Source organism: Strigops habroptila, chromosome 4, assembly GCF_004027225.2.
Source record: "Strigops habroptila isolate Jane chromosome 4, bStrHab1.2.pri, whole genome shotgun sequence".
NCBI lineage: Eukaryota > Metazoa > Chordata > Aves > Psittaciformes > Psittacidae > Strigops > Strigops habroptila.
In genome coordinates, this window is record NC_046358.1 from 60,849,215 (window position 1) to 60,870,081 (window position 20,867).

General features: G+C 40.9%; 1 protein-coding gene across 5 annotated transcripts in view; it reads left to right on the forward strand.

Moving 5' to 3' along the window:
- The window catches only part of WT1 (WT1 transcription factor), a 33,928-nt gene extending 16,820 nt beyond the window's left edge, over nucleotides 1–17,108 (forward strand). For 2 of the 5 annotated variants that reach the window (XM_030485150.1, XM_030485149.1), the window contains 5 exons: nucleotides 2,593–2,695; nucleotides 4,007–4,157; nucleotides 10,544–10,633; nucleotides 12,292–12,384; nucleotides 15,751–17,108. In XM_030485150.1, coding sequence (XP_030341010.1) covers nucleotides 2,593–2,695; nucleotides 4,007–4,157; nucleotides 10,544–10,633; nucleotides 12,292–12,384; nucleotides 15,751–15,872 — 559 coding nt within the window. In that variant the 3' untranslated portion in view covers nucleotides 15,873–17,108. Of the gene's footprint in view, nucleotides 1–2,592; nucleotides 2,696–4,006; nucleotides 4,158–10,543; nucleotides 10,634–12,291; nucleotides 12,385–13,224 lie in introns of all 5 variants that reach the window. The other 3 variants (XM_030485151.1, XM_030485147.1, XM_030485148.1) reach the window with 3 other exon arrangements.
- Nucleotides 17,109–20,867: the final 3,759 nt, after the last annotated feature.

The following is a 20,867-nucleotide window of genomic DNA, read 5'->3' on the forward strand; positions in this document are numbered from 1 at the left end:
TCTGATCATTATCTCTTGTATGTAGAGTTTCAGTAATGTACTTAAGAGATTTATAAATCAATTCTTCTATCTGCGTTTATTTTAGCATATAAATTTTAGCAGCAATATGCAACAAGCCAGCTGAGCAACAGAGTTTGTGGCAGACATCATGGCTGCACTGGGAAAAGAGGCTGGAAGAAAAAAATGTATTTCACAGTGAGGTGACTGTCGGTGGAGAGTGAAGATTGAAGTTCAAGTGAGCAGTGGTGAAAACTCCAGCATTCCAGTTTCTCCACTGACTGGAAAGATTCACCTGTAGTTTCCGTTTCCCTGAAAGTCAGATTATTCCATAAGGCTTCATAGTGAATAAATAGCATTTTAACCAAGAAATCTCACGTGATCCATTTTGCTGTCATCATCCATATGACCACGCTGAGTACCAGCCAATGTCGATGGAAATGCGCCCAGTGTAAAATGGAAACTGGTTGTTGAAGTGTTTTTCCTAGGGGATTGGTTAAGCACTTAGTATATGATGGGTCAAGAGGCTCAGAAAACAGGTTTTACTCTTCAAGGCTTTGCAGTTGTGTGTACAGTTTTAGTGAAGTATGACTAGAAATAATGGGAGGAAATGTGAAAAAGGCTGCATGCTGAGGAGGGCTTCCCAGCTGTGTAATAAACTGGAGGTGGAGATCATCTGGAGGATACCTCCCATACTTAGAGCCATTCCTTAGGGCACAGGCAGGGTCTTTGTCTGCTTCTTATTCCTGAGAGGGATTATTTCAGAACTGACTGGTCTTTGCAGAAATGGTTATCACTGAAAGATGCAAACCATGTGAATTTGGAGGGAGTGTTAGGCTGTATTTTATGGCATCAGCTTTTACTACATATTCCTTCTAAAGTTTCTGCTCTGGGAAATCCTCTTATCTATGTGTCTCTTGTTTATTGTAATGTGTAAGGTGGCTGGTACAGGCGTGAATGAGAGGTTACATGGTTAGGGTAACTAATGCTGAAATTTGTGGTACATATCTAGAGTTTAATCTGATAATGGGATCTTCCTTTATCTGTTATTACATGAGAGAGCATTTCCTGCTGCTGCCCTATAACTTAATTCAGTATGATCACCTGTTTGCCACTTAAATAAACGGAGAGTACCTTCCTAAAAGGTGTAGCCTTTGATTTGAATAGCCAGGTGGAGCCAGGGTTTGAAACTGGTATTTTAAGCAGGAGAGGGATTGATGTAAAGGACGTCATCTGCCAGGTGGCAGCCTTCAAGCCACTATGGGGACAAGTACTGAGGAATGCAACCCACAGGCTGCAGTAGGAGCTGTTCACAAACCCTGCTTCCTCCTGCTTAGTCAGGTTCACAAACCGTTTAGACATTTCCTGCATTCCAGTTTCTCTGGCTGCTCTGCAAACCGCGTAAGAGGTTTAAGACTTCCTTGTAATTCTACTCTGCACATGAACTTTGAGTGAAGAGAAAGGAAGGACCAGTGAAATTGAGAGCCTGGGCCTCAGGGATCCCTTCAAATTGCTATTGCAAGCATTTGGCAAAGACTGGGATAACATCCTATGTATCCATCTCTGTCCCTAGCTGTGTGCCCTTGGGCTTTGTTCTGGGCTTTCTGATTTCTAGTGCAGTATAAAACATGAACACCTACTGCTGCCAATGTATATTAATACATGTGTCAATGTCCACACTAATGTAACATACACATTTAAAACTAAACCCTCAAATTTATCTATGTAATTTTGACATTAAGAAGGTTGCACACAGGAAGCACATCAATGTTCCTAACGTTCTGGACAGGAGAAGATAGGCTTTTGAAGAATATAACTAGATAGAACATATGGTTGTGACACCCCCAAAACACAACAAAGGCTACAAACTTTTTAAACTATTGTGATGATGCTGCATGAGCAATCTTGAAGATTTACCCCAGTAGGATATGTAAATACCTGGTAGGGAGAGGCTGGTTTTGGCTTTTTAATTGTATTTTTATAAGGGGGTAATTTGTAGCGCATCCTGCAAGCTGATATGTAGGATAAATAGTTTGGACACTGATTTGTAATCTCTGTTTATGAGTACATGACTGCTATTCTTATAAATGTCATCACTTTCTTGGTAGTATCTGGTAATATCTGAGTCATGAGGTGCTGACAAAAATCCACTGCACTTAATGTGAAACTTGAGGCATTTTGCTCATTCCAAAAGATATTGGCAATAGCCAGCCCCACATTTAACTGATAAATAATGTGTACATGTGCACATGACACAGTCATGCTGCTACGTGGATTTTTCCCTCTTACCTAAAATCCTTGTGGAAATACATCAGAGTTCAAATCATGACAATTTTTTAATTTTTTTTTTTTACTGGGCTGTCGTAGTGGATACTAACAGATGTATGGATGGAGTCAGTGCATTGTGCCAGCGGGAGCAGAGCCACCCGAAGGTAGAGCAGGCTTCCTTCGGTGAATTGCATTTGAACTTGGATATCCGGGCTATGAAAGCGAACTCTGCATGCGTTATCACTGACTTAAGAAATGAAACCTCTCACATGGAGCTGAGTACTGAAAAATGTTTCATTTTCCCATTACTCCCCTCTTTATTCACAGCCATACGGCAGGATATGAAAATGAGAACCACAGTGCTCCCATGTTGTACAGCTGTGGGGCCCAATACAGAATACACACCCACGGAGTTTTTAGAGGCATACAAGTGAGTATGGTAGGACATTCTTCCTAGGGAAGTAAAACTGCTGCCTGTTTATACTGTTTGTTTACTATTTCACTGGTATTTATAAATCCATCCTTGGTTTGCTTTTTCCCTCTGTTATCAAGAAATGCTTAATGGAGTGTCCTGACTCCACTGAAGCCATTGAAGTACAGTGTAAGATTTCTTTCTGGCAGTCATTTAGAATTGTTTATTTCTTCTTCTAAGGTATGTCTGAAGGGCAATATTCCTTACCAGCCTCTCAGGATGTACCAAAACATATGATCCAGTTTCCACCTCCTAGCTCTAGTCACTCTGGTTGTGTGAAGCTTCTGTGGTTACAATGGACTACTGATAACTATGTACAAAAAAGTGTTAGATGACATTTTGCTTTTACAGATTTCTGAAACTTTACTAATGCAAACATATTTCCTTAAAACAAAATATAGTAAGTGATAGTTTCCTAATGACTGAGTAATTAGCGAATATTTGGAAGGAACTTACCATTCAAGGGAATTAACTTCCTCCGTTTCTGAAAGCCATATCATCAATAAATACCACTGTAAAAGCTATACGTTCTTAAAACTGATGGCAAAGTCATTACATAGTATCTCTCTCTTCTGTGTTGCTCTCCGTTGTCAACGTACATCAGTGTTTGTAGATAGCATCTTCTTTTCCTTTTCTGTACAGTTTAACAAGTCATTATTCAGTGGCAAGTTCTCAGAAATAGCAGCTTTGTGGAGTGAATAAAAGTAAACAGTTGACATTCTTTAAGGAATTTAATTGTTCCAGAAGGAAAAGATCATCTTTGGTGGAACATTGTGGCAGTGGTCAAAATGCATTAAGGCTGAACTATCCACCAGCTCCACCTAGACAGACTTTCTTGTTTTGTTTTTTACTAGTTTGAGTTAACCCAATACGTTAATTTCCCTGTCCTTAAACTTCATATGAATATTTAAAATAAAGAGGATAATGCTACTCTGGCTCATGCTCATACCTCTTACACTACTATAAGCCTAAAACTACTTTATATGCCAATGAGTGTTCTTGCAGAATTGTGTGATTATACGTGTAGTCAGGATGTGGCTCATTTAAACTTGCACATCAATATTTGGTGAGAATTTAATAAGTAGAGTTTAACACATTAAGGTATAGTAAGGTTGTACTTCATTAAAGTAGAGTAATATAAACTTGCCAGTTTGCAGTGTATTTAAATATCTCTGTCCTGGAGAAGTGCCTCTGATTGTTTGTCTTTGAATGTGTTAGGTAAAAGCTTGAGAACATGCACATTACATTAGCAAGTCTCTGTCGTTGTAGGATGTCCGACGAGTGCCGGGAGTAGCTCCGACTATTGTCCGATCAGCAAGTGAGACAAATGAAAAACGTCCCTTTATGTGTGCGTACCCTGGCTGCAACAAGAGATACTTTAAGTTGTCCCATTTACAGATGCACAGCAGAAAGCACACTGGTGAGTGTCAGCATGGGTTGGTATAAATCACATCACAGCACTGGACAGCAGAGTGGGTAGGGTGGTTTCAAAATAGCATAAGGTGCAAGAAATGATCTGCCAGGTCAGGGGCAGACAGAGTCTGTCAGATGAGTATGTATGTGCTCTCTCAGCTGGGCAATCCTTCTGGATGCAGAAGACTGAATCTAGTGAAGAAAAACACAGAGCAGTGCTGACAGCAGGAAGATCGACTCCCTCCCTCTCTTACTGTCACAGAGCATCATTCAGGGCTGTGAATAGTTTTGTCCCTGTCTCTGTCCCCTCCATTTGGCAGCATCAAGGCTTGTTCCAAATCTTAACTGTTGTTAACTATTAAGAAGTTTCCTCTGCAAGAGGAACCTAGACATTTAGCAGCCTCTTGTCCTCCTGAGGAAGCCTTTTCTGGTTGGGGGTGGAGGCAGGGATTGGCAAATGAGTTTCCTCAAACATCATTTTTCCATGAAGAATTGAGCCTGAAGCCAGTCACTTGTAGGCTAAGATCTGGATTCTTTCTGAGTTCAGGCAATGTATGTTCTATCTCAAAATGTGAAAATCAAATGCCCTGATGCACCTTGCCAAAGAGTAAACAAAGTTATTTTCCCTATTGGGAGATTTATTCTGTTGGAAATGTAGAATTATGATAAACCTTTAGATATGCCTCTTATAAATTTTTTGGACTGCCTATTGTATTTTCATTTAGACAGTTCTTTCTGTGCTAATCTAAAAATCTGTGGATAAAATCTGTAAATATGGATGTTCACTTGGCCATTAACCTGGTAGGAGATCAGAGGGGTGAAACGGATGAGGGGAGGGAAGCTCATACTGCATGACCTGGCAGCTTGTCTGGCGTTTCATAATAACATTTCCTTTTGGGGACCATGTGGTGACATTAGTTAATTGTGTAAAATACAATTGTGAGAAATTAGCATTACAAAGGATTTTCAATCTCTGAATGGGCCAGTCGCAAAATATTCAGATAGACATCTTCAGCGTTGCTCAGATTACACATTCAAGAGAATTCAAATGGTAACTGGAATTTAATCTTTAGAGATGAAGGTCTACAGAAATGCTATTCTATTATCTGTAAATAAATTGGAAACAAGAAAATGTGGCGATCTTTTGGGGTCCGTTAACTGCAGTATTTTTCTGAAGTATGCCTAAACAGTTCAGAGTTTTTCCCATAATCATGATTTCTTTCATTCCTAAATTGTATTTTAACAGTCATAATTTATTTGTTCTGGTCCTGTATTTTATTCCCTTTAGTTGCTTGGCTTTTGCAATGTTATTCCTGGATGTATCACAAGGACTTCAGCTTAGATATTTTTTTTTTCCTTAACTGAAGATTTGCAGAATTATACCACATATGATCTAGGCATGCAGAGTCACAAGAGCCCCAAAACACACAGGGGTAGGGGATTAGGACTATGACCATCTGACACCTCTGGAGAGACTTCTCCCGTTGTCTTTGAGGTCATACATGCCCCTCCTTTGGTTTGTGCTATAGTGGAACAGGGTAGAGGAAGAACTCCTTTTTTTCTCCTCAAACATCTCTTCCATACAGGTGGGCCCAGATCTTTCTGCCACTCTATTTTGGTGTGTTGACAATCTTTGCAATTTACTTTCCATAACACACAGGGCAACTTGATTCCCAAGCCTTGTATTTGCTGATACAAGCATTGCCATTGATAAGACTTTGTAAGCTTTTGAGGTTGGTTGCAGCTCGAGAGGATAAAGCAAGTGATAGTGCAGTGCTGGTATGAGGACTACTTGGAAACTCGCCTAGGTGATGCATTCAGGTTTAGGATCAGAAAGGAGTTCTCCTCTTCGTCATCCTGGCAGGGTTTTGTCCTCAGCCTGTTGAATGGCTGCTAGCCATTTCCTGTGATTATGGTCTGGAAATTTTACTTACCAATTTCCAGTTCCTCTAGAGACTTTAGAATATGATGATCTCCATTTCTTGTCTCCTCCTGTGTCTGTTAGTCCTAACTTTGGGGAGTGCTTGTCTTGTTGATAATAGTTATGGTAGTAGTTGGCAAACAGAACACCTAATACTCTTACTAAACAAAGGGATATGTGTCTTCTTCTGCTTCAGTGTTTTGATGGGGAGGAATCCTGACAAGGCAGTCTGAAGTCAGGAGAGTTGTCAGATGTCAGCTCAAGTGAAGGATAATTTGGTTGTGTTTGGTGTAACTCTCTACAGCCAACATGAATTTTACTGGTCCTCCTGTACGGTGCTTCTGGATGCGCTTGTGGGTTTGAAGCTCTTCCACCTTTCTTCGTGTAGTGCTAGGGCAGTTTTTAAAATGATGACCACAGGATCTTAAAACAAGCTGTTACATATATCCAGTATTATACCAGCAGATAGTATCTTTGCAGAACAATGTTGGCTCTTGATTATCTTTTTCCTTACTATAATAGGCAGATACTATAATGCAGAGGGCCAGCTCATAAGATCTTCTATTCTTCACCAGTTGCAGTATTCCAAAATCAAGCAGGGCCCTGAAACACAAAGTTGGATTCTGTAATCAGTTTTACCAATGTTTCAACATTGCGTTAGTTGAAAATATGTTGACATTTTGTACCTTCCATGACTGCTTATCCACTGTTAACAATGCCTTTATTGAAACATGTTCAGCCAAAAAAGCTTTTTTCTTATCTTGGTGTATTTTGCTGTAGTAGATAGGCCTCTGAAAGGAAATGCAAAAATACATCTAATTTTTCAACAGTACAGCAAATAATGTGAGTTGTCATCCTGTGGCAGACTTCAGAGACTTCTTTGCAGAAACAAATTGACGTCTAGACCTCCATAAATTTCATTTACGGTGGAAACAGCATTCTTGCTAGAGACCCTTTGGGTTCAGTGCCACACACTGGAAAAATTGGATTTATCCTGATGGAAAGCTGAGCATTTTTGCAGAGAAAATACCCTCTGCCTGCTTGCCAGGGATATTCTTCAGCCTAAATATGCTCAACTGTGGGTATGAACTTCTACAGTGAGGTGTGAGAATCTGTAACTGATGAAGGTTGTCGTTTACGTGGTAGGGGACTCAGGTCTCGGTGGTGAATTTCTGAGGCTCTGGGGGGTGTAAGTAACACAGTCTAATCATGACTTTTATACTAATCATCTAACAATGATTTCTTTGCTTTGACAAAAATAGTATGGTATGTGCCACCATGCTGCTAAGTGCTTTGCAGTCATTAGTGCAGTTCATCATAACACCATCTTTGAAAGACAGAGCTATGTCCTCTGTGTACAGAGATGATAAACTTATGTATTTAAAATACAAGATTAGTCTCAAAACAATAATGACATCTCACATCTGAACTACAGTGTGAAGATGACAGAAAACGTTATCTATAAAGGCTCCCGACCAAATAGAGACACACATTTTATCTGCGTTTGCTAAAACAAATTATTTTGAATAGAAACATGTTATTATTGAGGTAAAGTTGTGATTACAGGGTTGTGCATGTGTGATTAAGTGCGTGTACAAGAAAAGGCTTAAATTGGTGCATGGAGTATAGAACTTCAGATTCTCATTCAGGTTTGCAGCCTCTAGTTTTGAAATCAGCCTGCTCTCCTCATGCTTTCTTGTTAGCAGTGGGCTTTTGCTCTTGTAGCACTCTGTAATTAAACGCAATGATTGTGAGTATTTTGTGCAGCTGCTACAGCAGCAGGGATTTCTGTTTTCCCATGCGTCTGAGCATATGAATTTGCTCCAGAGAAAATGTGCGGGTTCCTCTGGTTTAACTATTTTTGAAAAAATAGGTTTATTTTATTCAAAGCATTTATTGCAATATGTGCAAAGGCTGATTCATACTTGTTTGCCATTGTTGACCTTTATTTTTTTCTAAATATTTCCCTAAATATTAAAGGACTGCTATTTCTCTGTCCTCTCTCATCTTGACTACTCCATTATGCACTGAGTTTAGCCTTTTGTTTGTGTGCCCTCTCTCAATAATGAAATATAAGTAATCCTGAAAACCTCCGAGTTGCAGGTAGAAGGACCGGGGAAGCTCCATCTCCTGTTTTGTTTTGAAATTGTATGTGGTCCCGTAGGAAGGTGCCAACATTATGGGCTAGTTTTCATATGGTGAGAGACCCTAGCCTTTTACTGGAGAGGCTTTAATAGGGCTGGGGAAACTAGACACTGCTCCACCCCCTCTCAGTATACTGGTATAATGAGGTACTCACGGACGATTTCTAATCTAGGACATTTCTGTTGTCCTGTTCTGATAGAACTTCTGGGAGGTAACAGGTATGTGACAATTGGCTTTGGCAGGCATTTTGCTTGGCACTAGCTGATGTGGAAGATGTAGAAGGAAAGGGAGATTAGGATGCCTCTTTTTGTTTCTTTGCTTTTTGTTTTCTATGCAATGTCATCAATATTTCTGTGTAAGCATCTTGGATTGATTCCTTCAATATATGCATTGGTCAAATTTGTCCTTAATTTAATCAAGGTTGTATTCCAAAGTATTTAAATAAATACTTTTGTGTGCATGCCATCAGACCCACTATACTGTTTTATTCAAATACCTCCTTAACCATCCTCTGCGTTTATGTTGCAATTAGAAGACAATCACCCTGTCACTGCATTCTGCTCTGCTGACATTCCCCCTCTTAAATCTGCCAAAGGGCTGAATTCCTTGGAAGTAAGTGGTTTCTGAAAAACAGGCACCCACTGGGGAGTCCACGCGGTCAAAGTGTACGGAGCTATTTCAAACACCTGTGGCAACTTTAATCCCTTATGCTAATAAATTAAGCACAGCAGACATGGAAATTGTCCACACCTAGGTCTGAGAATCAGTAAACTCCTTTGGGTGACTGGCACAGGAAGTTAGCTTGTTCTTGCAGATTTAGTTGCTTTTGTAAGATTTTGATTTTAGTAACACTGGTATGAATTTGGAATGCTATCCTTAACATGCTGCTTATGCTCTATGCTATGACCTGCTATGACCTGCTATGACCTAGGTCAGAAGGCTTCTGCTTTAAACTAAACTGGTTTGCACTGGTATCTCAGAATACCAGTGCAACCAGAATAGATGTCCTCATCATAATAAAATCGGAAATGCGGGAACTTGCTGTGGAGATTTATGAAAGGGATAGGTTTTTAAAAATATACCCAGAGAAATTAACCCCACTACCCACGTCAGCTCGTGTTTTTCCTTAGGTCCTTCCTACCGGATCTTTGTTTCAGATCTCAGCTTTCCACAGTAGACAAAGCAGGTCCCAGCTGGTCTTGTGTGTACCTTCCAGATAAAACCCAGGATTCTCCCAGCTTTGGAGTGAGAGATGTTTCATTACTTCTTGTGCTGAGGCCTCTGTGCAGGGCTGTGGCACTGTCACCAGACCTTATGTAGGGATAAATGTGATTATATCTGAGGCTTTTGCAGGGTTCCAGTGTGTGAATCAGATCTGAAAGATCATACAGCTACTCCTGTAGCGGCATGAGGACTAGTTTTTTGTGTGCTGGCGGAATTTCACCAACTTTGTGGTATGCTACATGCCAGCAGTGTTTCTCTCTTTCCTGAAGCTCCTTGATTGCTACACTTCTTTTTGCATGTGTATATTGCATGTGTATATTGTTGGTCCTTTGCCATGGTGGAAAATCACATTCATTTGAGACACTAGCTTGTAAGGGGTTCATTTTTTTGAAAAGCCAGAATCTCACTTTTTGTCCCAGAGAAAAGCCATCCCAAGGATCTCTGCTGAGCTGCATGGGAGGTGGAGAAGGAGTTTATATTTACAGGAGGCTTTGCAATAATTCACAGGCTTGCCTGCAGGAGGTGTGCAGCTACATGAGAAGTTCTATTTAATGGTGCTTCATGGAAGAAACATCATTTGTGTTTTGGGAAAGAATATGTGTTTTTCTGTGGTTGAATTTTGCTCAGTTTCTTTTAATTCATTGAGGGTGGTTAAAATTGCCACCTACATGGATGCCATTTGTTTAGGTTTTGCTTTAAAATACGATTTACAGCAAACTGCAAGTTGTTCCTTTGTACAGAATACGTATTACTGAAACAGGTAGAAAGGGCTTAATATGGCTTTCAGAGAAATATAAACCAAGAGATTTCTGTTCTTTTCCAGCAGAAAGCAACAATAACAAAAAAATCATGCAACTGGAAATTTTTTGTAGCTTTAACCTAATGGGCTATTTTTTTAGAATGAACAGATTCATTATAAGTGTGGATGCAGTAGAATGGTGCCAGCCTTTCCCCACTGATCCCAACAGCTGTATGGGTTTATAGCACATGAGTCCTGGGGTACCACTAAGATGCTTTAGGCAGTAGAGAAGTCTACATCTTATTCTAGCTGATGTGTTCCCTCATCTAGCCACATGTTCTGATAAACTGTTTGTCCTTTACAGGTGAAAAGCCTTATCAGTGTGATTTTAAGGACTGTGAACGGAGATTTTCTCGTTCAGACCAACTCAAACGGCACCAAAGACGACACACAGGTTTGTTGACAACACAACTCTACTTACTGTAGTTCATCTTTAGATGTGAATTGCAGTCCAAAAAGTCTACTTCTGAACCTCTGTTTTTCTGATGTGTCTGCTCCTACATGATGCCCATAGTGCCAAACCCTTGAAGTTAGCTTTAGGAGATGACTGTAGCTGGGGTTTTTATTAGCATTGCAGCACTACTATGATTGTATACTTTCATCTTGCTGCCATCTTTCTGAAACAGCTTTCTTAATGAAACTGTTTGCTTTATACTGTATCCCCAATATAGGGAATATGTTATTTTTAAAAACAGAAGAGTTCTGCAAGAAGTTGCCTGATAAACATTACTGTTGGTTTTCTGATGTTCATGTGGCAGTGCTAATAGGTGAATGCTGCATGTGCCTGACCTGAAAGGCTGGTGGAATTACTGTGTACGTCTGTGTGGATAGAAGTGGAAAAGCCATACCAGCTATAATGCTTAAGATCTTAATTCAGCAAACCACCTCATCTTAGATTTGAACCTTTTTTGAATTCTGCCAACTAAAGAAGGATTCCAGGAGCAGCAAGGAGAGAAACATCAAAGATCTGGCTGGTTGGATTGTAAAAATAGCCTGGAAAGTGTATAGCAGTTTATGTACAGTGGAGAGGGCAGAGCAGTCATGAATGGGTCTGGGTCCTAGCTAGGCTTGTGTCCAGGATCCATCTTTCTCAGTGGATCATTGACTGGATCATTGACAGGGTGAAATGTTCTGAGACAGCCGAAAATGCTTGCGAGTTCAGTCCAAATTCAGTATGTTGTTTTTTTCACATACACCATTTTCTGGTGATGTCAAGACAGCCCATTTCAGCATTTCTGGAGTTCTTGGAGGTCTAAATTAGATTGACAAGGGAGGCAGCAGCCCTTCTCCAAGTCACAGAAGATGAGGTGGTGATGACTCCAGCCTCCTAGCCGGGAGTGGAACCAAGAGGGAACGCTCTATGGAACATGAGAAAGAGCTTCAGAGTGCTCCTCTGAGTTGCAGCAAGAAATTGCATTTGGGTCTCCTATATCTCAGTGGGTGGCCTGACAGCTGGTTTACTTGCTGTCCTGTGGTGGGTTTCTGCCTACCACTTTTCTTGCTAAAGACGTTCTATCTGTCTCACTTAAATGGTGTTATTTGGACATGTAGGAAGTGTTTTTGAAAGCTGGTATGATACGTTTGTAGCAACTGCATGCTAGAACATATCTGTGATAAGCAGTCCCCAAGACTTATATGTAGTGTGTAAAGTAGGTAGAAGTGTAAAGTTAAGCCTACTTGGAGCATATAAATATATACCTCTGCACTTCTATTCTTATGTCATATTTGCTCATACATGATAGCACTGGTGCCAAGCCACAGGATCAGAATTAACATTTGCAGATCCTGCTTAGTCCAACAGTGTAAGTGGGCGTTTGTTCATAATGGTTCTGTTTGGATGCTTCAGACCCAGACATCAGAAGAAGAGGTTACAAAGGGATGGCAGCCTCATTAACGACTTTCTATCATTTGTAGGCAGGAAGTTAGGAGGAGCAGTTACAGTAACAAACCCTTCCAGGCTTTTGAAAATTCAGAAATAGCTGTTTTCTTTCGACCTTCCAAAAGGTGTTGGGATATAAGCGCGGATTTTATTTTTTCCTTTGGTCTTTTCAGGTGTGAAGCCCTTCCAATGTAAAACCTGTCAGAGAAAGTTCTCCAGATCTGATCATCTGAAGACTCATACCAGGACTCATACAGGTAAAACAAGTGCGTAAACTTTTCTTCACATTTATATTTCATTATTTTTAAAGTTTAAATCAATGTTGTTGTAAATTACATGATTAGAAAGTCTCTTAACCAGGAGTTAAATATTCAAAATAACAGAAAGAATTTCAGACTGTGCTGGTTTTTCAGTGTGACTACATTCCCCAAGTGTCGCAGTCACTTTTCACAAAGGGATTTAGATGATTTTGGAAACTAGGCTTTCTTCATGTTTAAAGACATTTCAGCTTGGCAAAATCTATTTTGTCAGCTATTGTGAAATGAACATCATAGTCTCAGCTCACAAATGTCAAGTTGATCTACTGCCTTTACTGAAAAAACCCTACAAGACAGAAATTTTAATTCCAGCTTCAGCCAAAGGTCTGTAATCTAAAGTATTTGTGCCCACTCATGCTTCTCCTAAGTGTCTGCTGGGCCTAATGCAGGATAGCACAGCAAAGCTCTTGCTTTTGCTGCTTGTACTGTAATCTCCCCAGAAGATAAAAGGAGTGCCTTTTGCAAACTCACACTGGCAGACACTAAAGTAGAAGCTTACTCAAATATTCAAGGACCTTTTTGTGGAAACCATAGTATTTTGTATAAACACAGGGAAGAAATAGGAGACCATTTTAGTCTGCTCTCATGTAAACGTAAACACCATCAAGGAGCAACTGCAGCAACCTCTGTATTTTAGTTTTAAGTTTTACAATTATTCCTGTGAACTGACATTTTCTATTCCCTTCCACTACGTGTGCAGTATTTTTACCAAGTAATTGTTTACCAAGCACTTTGACATGTTATTAGATGTCAGGATTTTCTATACTGGTGTTAACCTTTTAAATTCAGTCTCTGTACAGATGGACAAGGAGCCTGAAAATCTTTTTCTCCCTGCTAAGGATTCTTATTTCTCTTCTGGACCATAAAAACATATATTTAAGACTTTTCAAAATAAAAGAGAAATTTTAATAAAGCAAATGATTCACCTGAGAACATGGCATTTTCTATGGCACTGGCCAAATAGATGCTTCAAGTAATGGCCATATCTACACTTGCAATCTGCAATGGTGAAGGGCATGGCTGTGTTCCTGGGCTCTCCCTGCAGTCTCATGATGAGTTGCAGGGCCTGGGTCCATGTGCATTTGCATGAGGAAAGATACTTTCTTCAATAGCAGGAGGTAACATTCTGGTAGAGACAAAGTGCCAAGTGGTCGTCATATGCTAGCAAGCCAGGATAAACTACATTCCCCATCACAGTTCTTTGCTACCTGATCTGCCAGTTCAAGACTTCGGTGACTCCAGTAATTTTTTACCCCAGGTTAGCTAAATCAGTGAAGAACTTGCTCTCTTTTTAATAGTGAAGCTCATCTCCCCGTTCTAGTTGTTCCTTGCTGCAAGCCCACACTGCGCTCGTTGCTGAAAGCAGCATCCCTTGTGCCCTGATGCCCTCACAGCGCAGACCTTTGGGTGGGCTCACTGCTTGCCACTGGCTCAGGTTCTGTGCAAGCTCTGCAGCCCAGCTGCGTGCTGCTGTGATGTCCTGTTGGCAGTTTTGGATATGTCAGGCTCCTTTGACTGTAAAATATGCATATTCCAAGGGGAATGAGCACGAGTGGTGGATGGGGACTTTTCGTCTCCATCTTGCCCTGTAGCTTTGTTCCTCTTTCTTTTTTGTACCCCCTAAATTTTGCCAGAAAACACCTAGCTCAAGTTAACTGGCTCCATGTTAAATCTCGATGAAGGAAAGCATAGGTGACTTCAATCTAATTCCAACCTAATGTTAAGTCAACTGCCAAACTGTTTGTTAAGCTACAAATTCAGGGGGGTTTGTCTCCACAAGAAATTTTACTCTGACAGCAAGCTTTCCTGTAGAAAGGGAAAAAATTAATCAAAGGACAACTCCATACATCTATATACATTGTTAGCAACGGAAATGTGATTTCTGATATCTGTACAGAGAAGCTGTACAAAGTAATTTGTGCCCAGCACAGAACTAATAGAGATAGCTGCCTCCTGTTGTGAGAGGACAATCAGAATTGCTTGTGAAACAGCAAAATTCTTCTGCTTTTACTGGGGTGGTTCAGTGATAGGTAACTCATATCAGTTCACAGATGGTTTTGCTAATGCTGCCGAGACGAAAGAAGACCTCTTTATACAATCTGTGATTTTTGTCAGTAGCCCTGACCAGATCAATTTTTTCTCATAGTGTTTTATGGACTCATGTGAGATAGCTGGTGCTTTTGCCAGCATGTGTGTTAAGTAGATAAAGTAGATTTTAAACACCCTTATATTGCACGTAATTTTGCAAACAGAAATGCGTATTTACTCCAATCCCAGATCCCCTTTTGTCTGAGTTTGATGTTTGTGAAATGCACAAGGTGTGAGGCAAAGAAGAGGAGAAGATGTCTGGGTGAGCTCGTACCACCCCAGAGTGTCTTGAATTGGAGAGTACAAGGTGTGTAGACAGCACTGAAGAGCCCAGCCCCAGAGCTGAACCTACTTTAAAATATTTGGGGTGAAAAAAGAGAAAATGCAATTCTAGAAGAAACATGAATCACCGGGCACTGCTCTGAGCTAATGAAAGCATTCCATCAGCATTCCTGCGGTGTCAGAAACGCGGCCTGAAATTCCACTTGAACATTGTAGAAAATCAAGAGACCAGATTAAACTGTAAAAAGGTGGTGGCAGTTCTTGTTAAAATTGAATGGGCTTTTTTAGTGATTATGCTCATGGGGATGTTCGAAAAATACTGAATACTTTGAGCCTTTAACATCTCCCATAGATGTGCATCTACTTTATTTAGACAGTAGTGGGAAAGTTTCAGGCTCAGCAGTCTTCATGCTGAACTCTGTTACTTCTACCATATTCACTTACACTCACCAATTTCAAAGAACTTCAGCCAAAACTCACTGAACTAAATGGAAAAACTCTCCTTGACTTGAGGTCAAGCTCTAAATAGTCACTGACAATTTTCACTGTGACTAGCAGTATGTCTGCACCACAGTGCGAGGTGTGACTGAAACTTGTGCGAATGCCAGAGTGACTTTTAAACTAGCTCCTTCAAGAGCTGAGAGTAGCACAGACATGGCAATGTGGTGTTCAGTAAGGGCCTGTCATCAGGAATGAACAACTGCAAAATGTTCTACGTCATCTGAAAAGGCTGTTGTTAAAGATCAGCTGAGGGAGTTGTAGGAAAGCCCTGAGCGCTGATGGGAGCAGGGATTGAGGGCACTCCCACACCCTCTCAGGATGGCCTGGGATGCCTTTGCTCCTGACAGGAGCTCTGCCCGACCCCTCACAGCCCTGCAGAAAGAAAACAAATAGCGTCTCAGGCGAGCTGTATACCCAGTTAATAACAGGGTGTTTTGTTAACAGGTGAAAAGCCTTTCAGTTGCCGGTGGCCCAGCTGTCAAAAAAAATTTGCCAGGTCTGATGAATTAGTTCGTCATCACAACATGCACCAGAGGAACATGACTAAGCTGCAGTTGGCCCTTTAGGCAGTTCAAACAAGTGAATAAACCAGTGGGACATTATGAGCTACTGCAAACTTTATCAGCCATCTTCGATCACCTCTGTCAGAAAGCTGCAGCTGTCTTCGCATCCCATTTGACACAAGTTAACTAAACCGTAGGATTCTGCTCAGCCTTGTCTTCCATTTGGACTTACACAGGTTGCCATTCAATAAGTTCAAGAGATTTTTATTTGTACTTTTGTTAAAAAGTAAGCAAGGTTGCCACAGTTTCAAGAATACTATAAGCTATGCTTAACCTTTCTCATCTGTCTCCAGTTTTCTGGTTTTATTTTCGCTTGAACTTTTCTAGGTGCAAAGTCTTGTGCCTTTTAAGTCCTACAGCTGGTAGAGTGAATCCTCCCTGTTGAAGGTAAGCTTTACGCTTACTTCATCTGTGCATACGCTGAGGTTTCCCAATGCTAGTACAGTTATCCTCACAAAATGAGATGGACCAATCACCTGAGATACTTTGGGTAAACTTTGTACTTGTACTGCCGAAGGGCAAGCTTTTAAAGTTGGAAACTCTGCTTTTGAATTTCACAAATCAAACGTTTTTAAAGGACATATTTCTAGAGCAGCTAAAGGTAGATGACCCAGAGCCTCTCTGTACAGAAAATAAGAATCTTACCATTAAGTTAACTTGTTTTTTAAATAATCTCATAATTGATCCCCCCAAACTGTTTTGTTTGTCAATTAACTCTCTCCCTTTTTCTCTCTCTTCTTAATGTATTGGTTTAAATTTATTCTGTCGTAAGATGCATAGATCTTCTTTACACAAACCTAATTGCAATCATTGTAGACATTTGGGATTTGTTTACAATGTAAAGCCACACTGGTTATGTGGCTGGCGAGCTGTATAAACTTAAAACTGAACTTTTAATGGGGCTGGTCCGGGATCTCCATTAACAGATTACTCTTAAGATAAGTAACTTAAAAAGACTCTTTGTCAAGTATATGTGAAAAAGACATTATTAGTGTAAGGAAATATATTGTTTCAGGATTTTGGGAGGAGGGATTTATTATTTACTTTTAATTGCTTGAAATTGTGTGTATATATATCTGATAATGTATTGCTCTTAGACATCTAAAATTAGAAAGTGTATAAATATTAGATGCATCACTGTTCTGATGTTGTTGCTGTTACAAACTATTGATAACACTAAGAATGTAACCTGCATTTTTCACTGAGCTTTCAATTAAAGCCCATTCAAAGAGAAACAAATGAGTGTCCAACAGATGTCTTGTTTCATGTCTGGTATTAAATTTCAAATGCCTTATCCAATAGTATCCTTTTTTTTTTTTTCCTTGTATATAAAGGTACCACCAGCACTGATGACCACTAGTTAACCTGTCCAGGTCTTGACCACAATTTATCCATCTCACTTGGGAATCATACTGGCAGCAGCAAACAGTGTCAAGTTTCATATTGTGCTATAAAGCAGTTGCTTCAATCGCTCGTCTGCTTACCAAACTGCTCCTTTTCTCTCGACTCGTAAGATTTGTGTAAGAACTTTATAGAACAGTAAAATCCCGTTTATAAATAGCAGTGCTGGCCTTCTGTAGGACTGAGCTGAAACCCGACGCACAGAGAGCTTCGCAGATTAGGATGTCACAGGCTGACTTTTAAGTAAAAGTTAACTCAGAGTTTGGGGTGGCTTAAATCAGTTCAGCAGGTTGAAAAAGACAGTCTCTCTGAGATGATGAAGTGTGAAAATGCAGATAAAAAAATATTACTGTTTCTTTGTCATACTGCCTGCTTTTCTTTGGAAGTAAGTACAGCCTGCCTCAGCGCCCTTTGACCTTGCAAAATATTTGTATCTCTTTAGCAAAAATCTTTAATGTATCTTGCCAAGCTTTTTTCTTTAATGTACACAATGGAGTTCTATGATGGGTTGAGCTTTCTCTCTTAAAGTGCAGCTGCATCGTCAAGAAAACTCAACAGTTAATTCTTCAAGTCCTCTTTTTCGCATGGGTATTGCATCACTGTTAATTACTGTTGGGATACTGTGACTCATTTGTATCAGTCAGCTTTATCTTTGGCTGCCAAAAGACAGCATCTCTCTGGAGAAACTCATAACAAGTGTGTCAAACATCAAATATTTGGAGCGAATGGTGTACATAAAACTGCATAGAATTGAAAAATAAAGCGACTCCTTCTGCTTTCGTGAGAGAAAGTTCAGTCGCAATAACAACGTGCTCTGATTTACCCAGCAGCAGTCTGCCGCAGCTACAAAACAGTCTGGTTTTCAGCCTGCACCCAAAACAGAGAGCTGCCACGAGTGTTTGTACTCAAAGCCAAAAAAAAAAAAAAAAGCAAAAGCAGCCTCCAGTTGTGTCTGCATTAGTCAAACGTAAATAAAACTATCTCCTGTGAACTCCAACCAGAACTCCACTGCAGCATGGCCGGGCTTCCGGTGACCTGTAAGTAACTACGGCCAGGGGTTTGCTGCTTCGTGAGTTGCGTGCCAAAAAATGATGGTAGGTGGCTACCAGAAACGAAGCATGGGCTGATGAGTGAGAGAGCGTGTCCTTTTGTAGCTGCTGTCACCACTTTTTCAATGAAAGCATCTACTGCTATGCCACTGGTTGAAGATCATTACATCCCCCACCCCTCCGAGTACAGTGAAGGACAGTGGTAAATGTTTGTTATTAGAGTTTAGTTATTTTTATTCCTAGTTATTTTACAGCCTTTGTCATGAGAGGCATTTTATGCGTCTCCCTTTCATTTCCTGGTTTTCAGGATTCTATCAGCAAGGTAAGCTACCTTTATGGAAGTGCTTTACTCCACGAATTTCTCAGAAGCAGCTCCCAGACACTGGTTCTTGCAGCATGCAATTCCTCATTTTGTGGCAAGCAGGCTGAGTTTCTGTGAGCTTGACCTCCATATGAAAGATGAGGGGGCTGTGCTCTTTTATATCTTACATGTATCCTTAGCTCTCTGGAAAATTTTCAATCCCACGATTAATTGAGCAAATCTTTTATAGCTCTGCCCTCTGTTCTTAAACTGAAAATGTTATTTTGGTTGATGGTTAATGTTGTACCGTGATTGGCATGCTACTCTTGTCCTGTAGCTTCCACAGCCCCCCCAGAATGGAGAATGTTAATTCTATCTACTTTTTCTTGTCACTTTGTGGTGTACAAGATGTGTTGGGTAGGAAAGGGAATGTGGTCTCTTCTCTCTCTGGTGGCGTCAGGTGGGATTCAGGGCTTCACTTGCACCGATTATTTTAAGGTAAGTGAATCCAGCAAAGTGTCCCTTCTGCTTTGGGAAAACATGTGAGCTAACATGTCTGAACGGTGACCGCGCGGTCTGCTGCTGGTGCATGTGAGATTCTTTACGGGTACAGACTGTACTGACCGGACAGGAGGCACAAAGGTGGTAGGCACCCAACCTGGAGGCAGTCCATCCTTCAGGTTACTGTAAGGGAAGGGGGGACTTGCAAAGAAGTAGCTCTTGCCTTCTCTTTCCATGGTGGCTTAGGTGAACTGTTCCTTTTAGAAGCCACTCCAACCAAGCCTGTCTGTTTCAGGATGTCAGTAGGATTCATTTCACTGCCCTACCAACCAACCTTACAGCGGCTGGGAACAGTTCCTGAAGATGCAGGTAGGTGACTTACTTAAACTAGTGTTTCTTCCTCCTTCTCTTTCCCTAGACAGGCACTGGGAAAACCCTGTCACGTGCAGTCTTTTCCCATTATCAGTGTGACCTGACAGCAAATCCAATATGGTGACCTTGTCCAAAAGTCCGGCAAGGCTCTGGCATGGATCGAGGGGCTTCAGGAAGGTGCCCGCAGCCCCACACCTTAGAGCCACCTGGACCTAACATAAGGTGGGTACACAAAGGCAACCAGCAGGGACAGGTTTGCTGCTGCCAAAGGGCATGAAAAAGTTCTGCTGCTCAGTCCCGCTCGAGCCTTGTTTGTACCTTCCCTATGGGGTAAGTACGGGCAGGGGGAGTCACTCAGCTTTTTAGCTGGGGAACTCTTCCTTCCTTGGGGAAAATCTTCCTTCCTCCTCCCTCCCCTCCAATTAACAACCAAGTAATTAAAGGCAGTGTATGCAGTTCAGAATGGCACTAATGGACAGGAAAACCCAGCTGCAATATTTGGGAAGATCCAATAAAAGATTCATTAGGATTCTTTTAGTTATTGGAAATCCTGATGACACAAAGGAGCCTAATGAAACAGAGGAGCGATGAGTTAAAAAAAGCCCAAACCCAACCTCACTGACACCATTCTAAAAATTAGACAATTAAGAGTAAAACCAGGAATGTAGCCAGAACTATTCCACCTCTAATAATAAACACAAGGATAAGTTGCCAAGTGAGGTCAAAGAAGCAAATGGTAAAGTGAGTTTAAGAGACAAATAGACACTTTTATGGGGAGAGAGGGGATTGAAGGATACAGTGACAAAACTGGGGGTAGAGCTGAGATAAACCCGGAGGACAGTGGTGGGCCAATAGCCTCAGAGAGTGCTCTGAGCGCCAGTGCTCAGCAGAGGAGCAGAGCAGCTCTTGGTGCTCGCGGAGACTTACCCGGCTGTCGGCAGTGTCCAGCGAGGAATGAGGGGCAACTGCCAGAACAGTCTGAAGGGAAGGTGAGCCTGGCAGACAAGCAGTGGGTGTGCTCTCACCAGGCTGCTCCCAAGTGCTGCCCTTGGTTTCACTAGTGAGATGCCTGGCAGACTTGCCTAAAGTTAGGTTTTTGAAGAACTTCAACCCAAGCAGCTTGTCTTCTTGCAAGTTACCAATGCAAAGCACAGAAACACTAGAAAAAAAAAAAAACAGAGAGGAAAGAAACTTTGGGTTTGTTTTGTTTTGGTTTGGTTTCTTTCCTTCATGAAAGACTACTCGTAATATGAGAAAGAAAAGTTTGGCTAGAATATGATTCAAATGAGAGAAAGACAAAATATAAAAGGGTTATGTTGTTCTCTGCTTGTATGAGGCTTTGCATACTTTCATGTTGTCAGCATAGCCTGATTC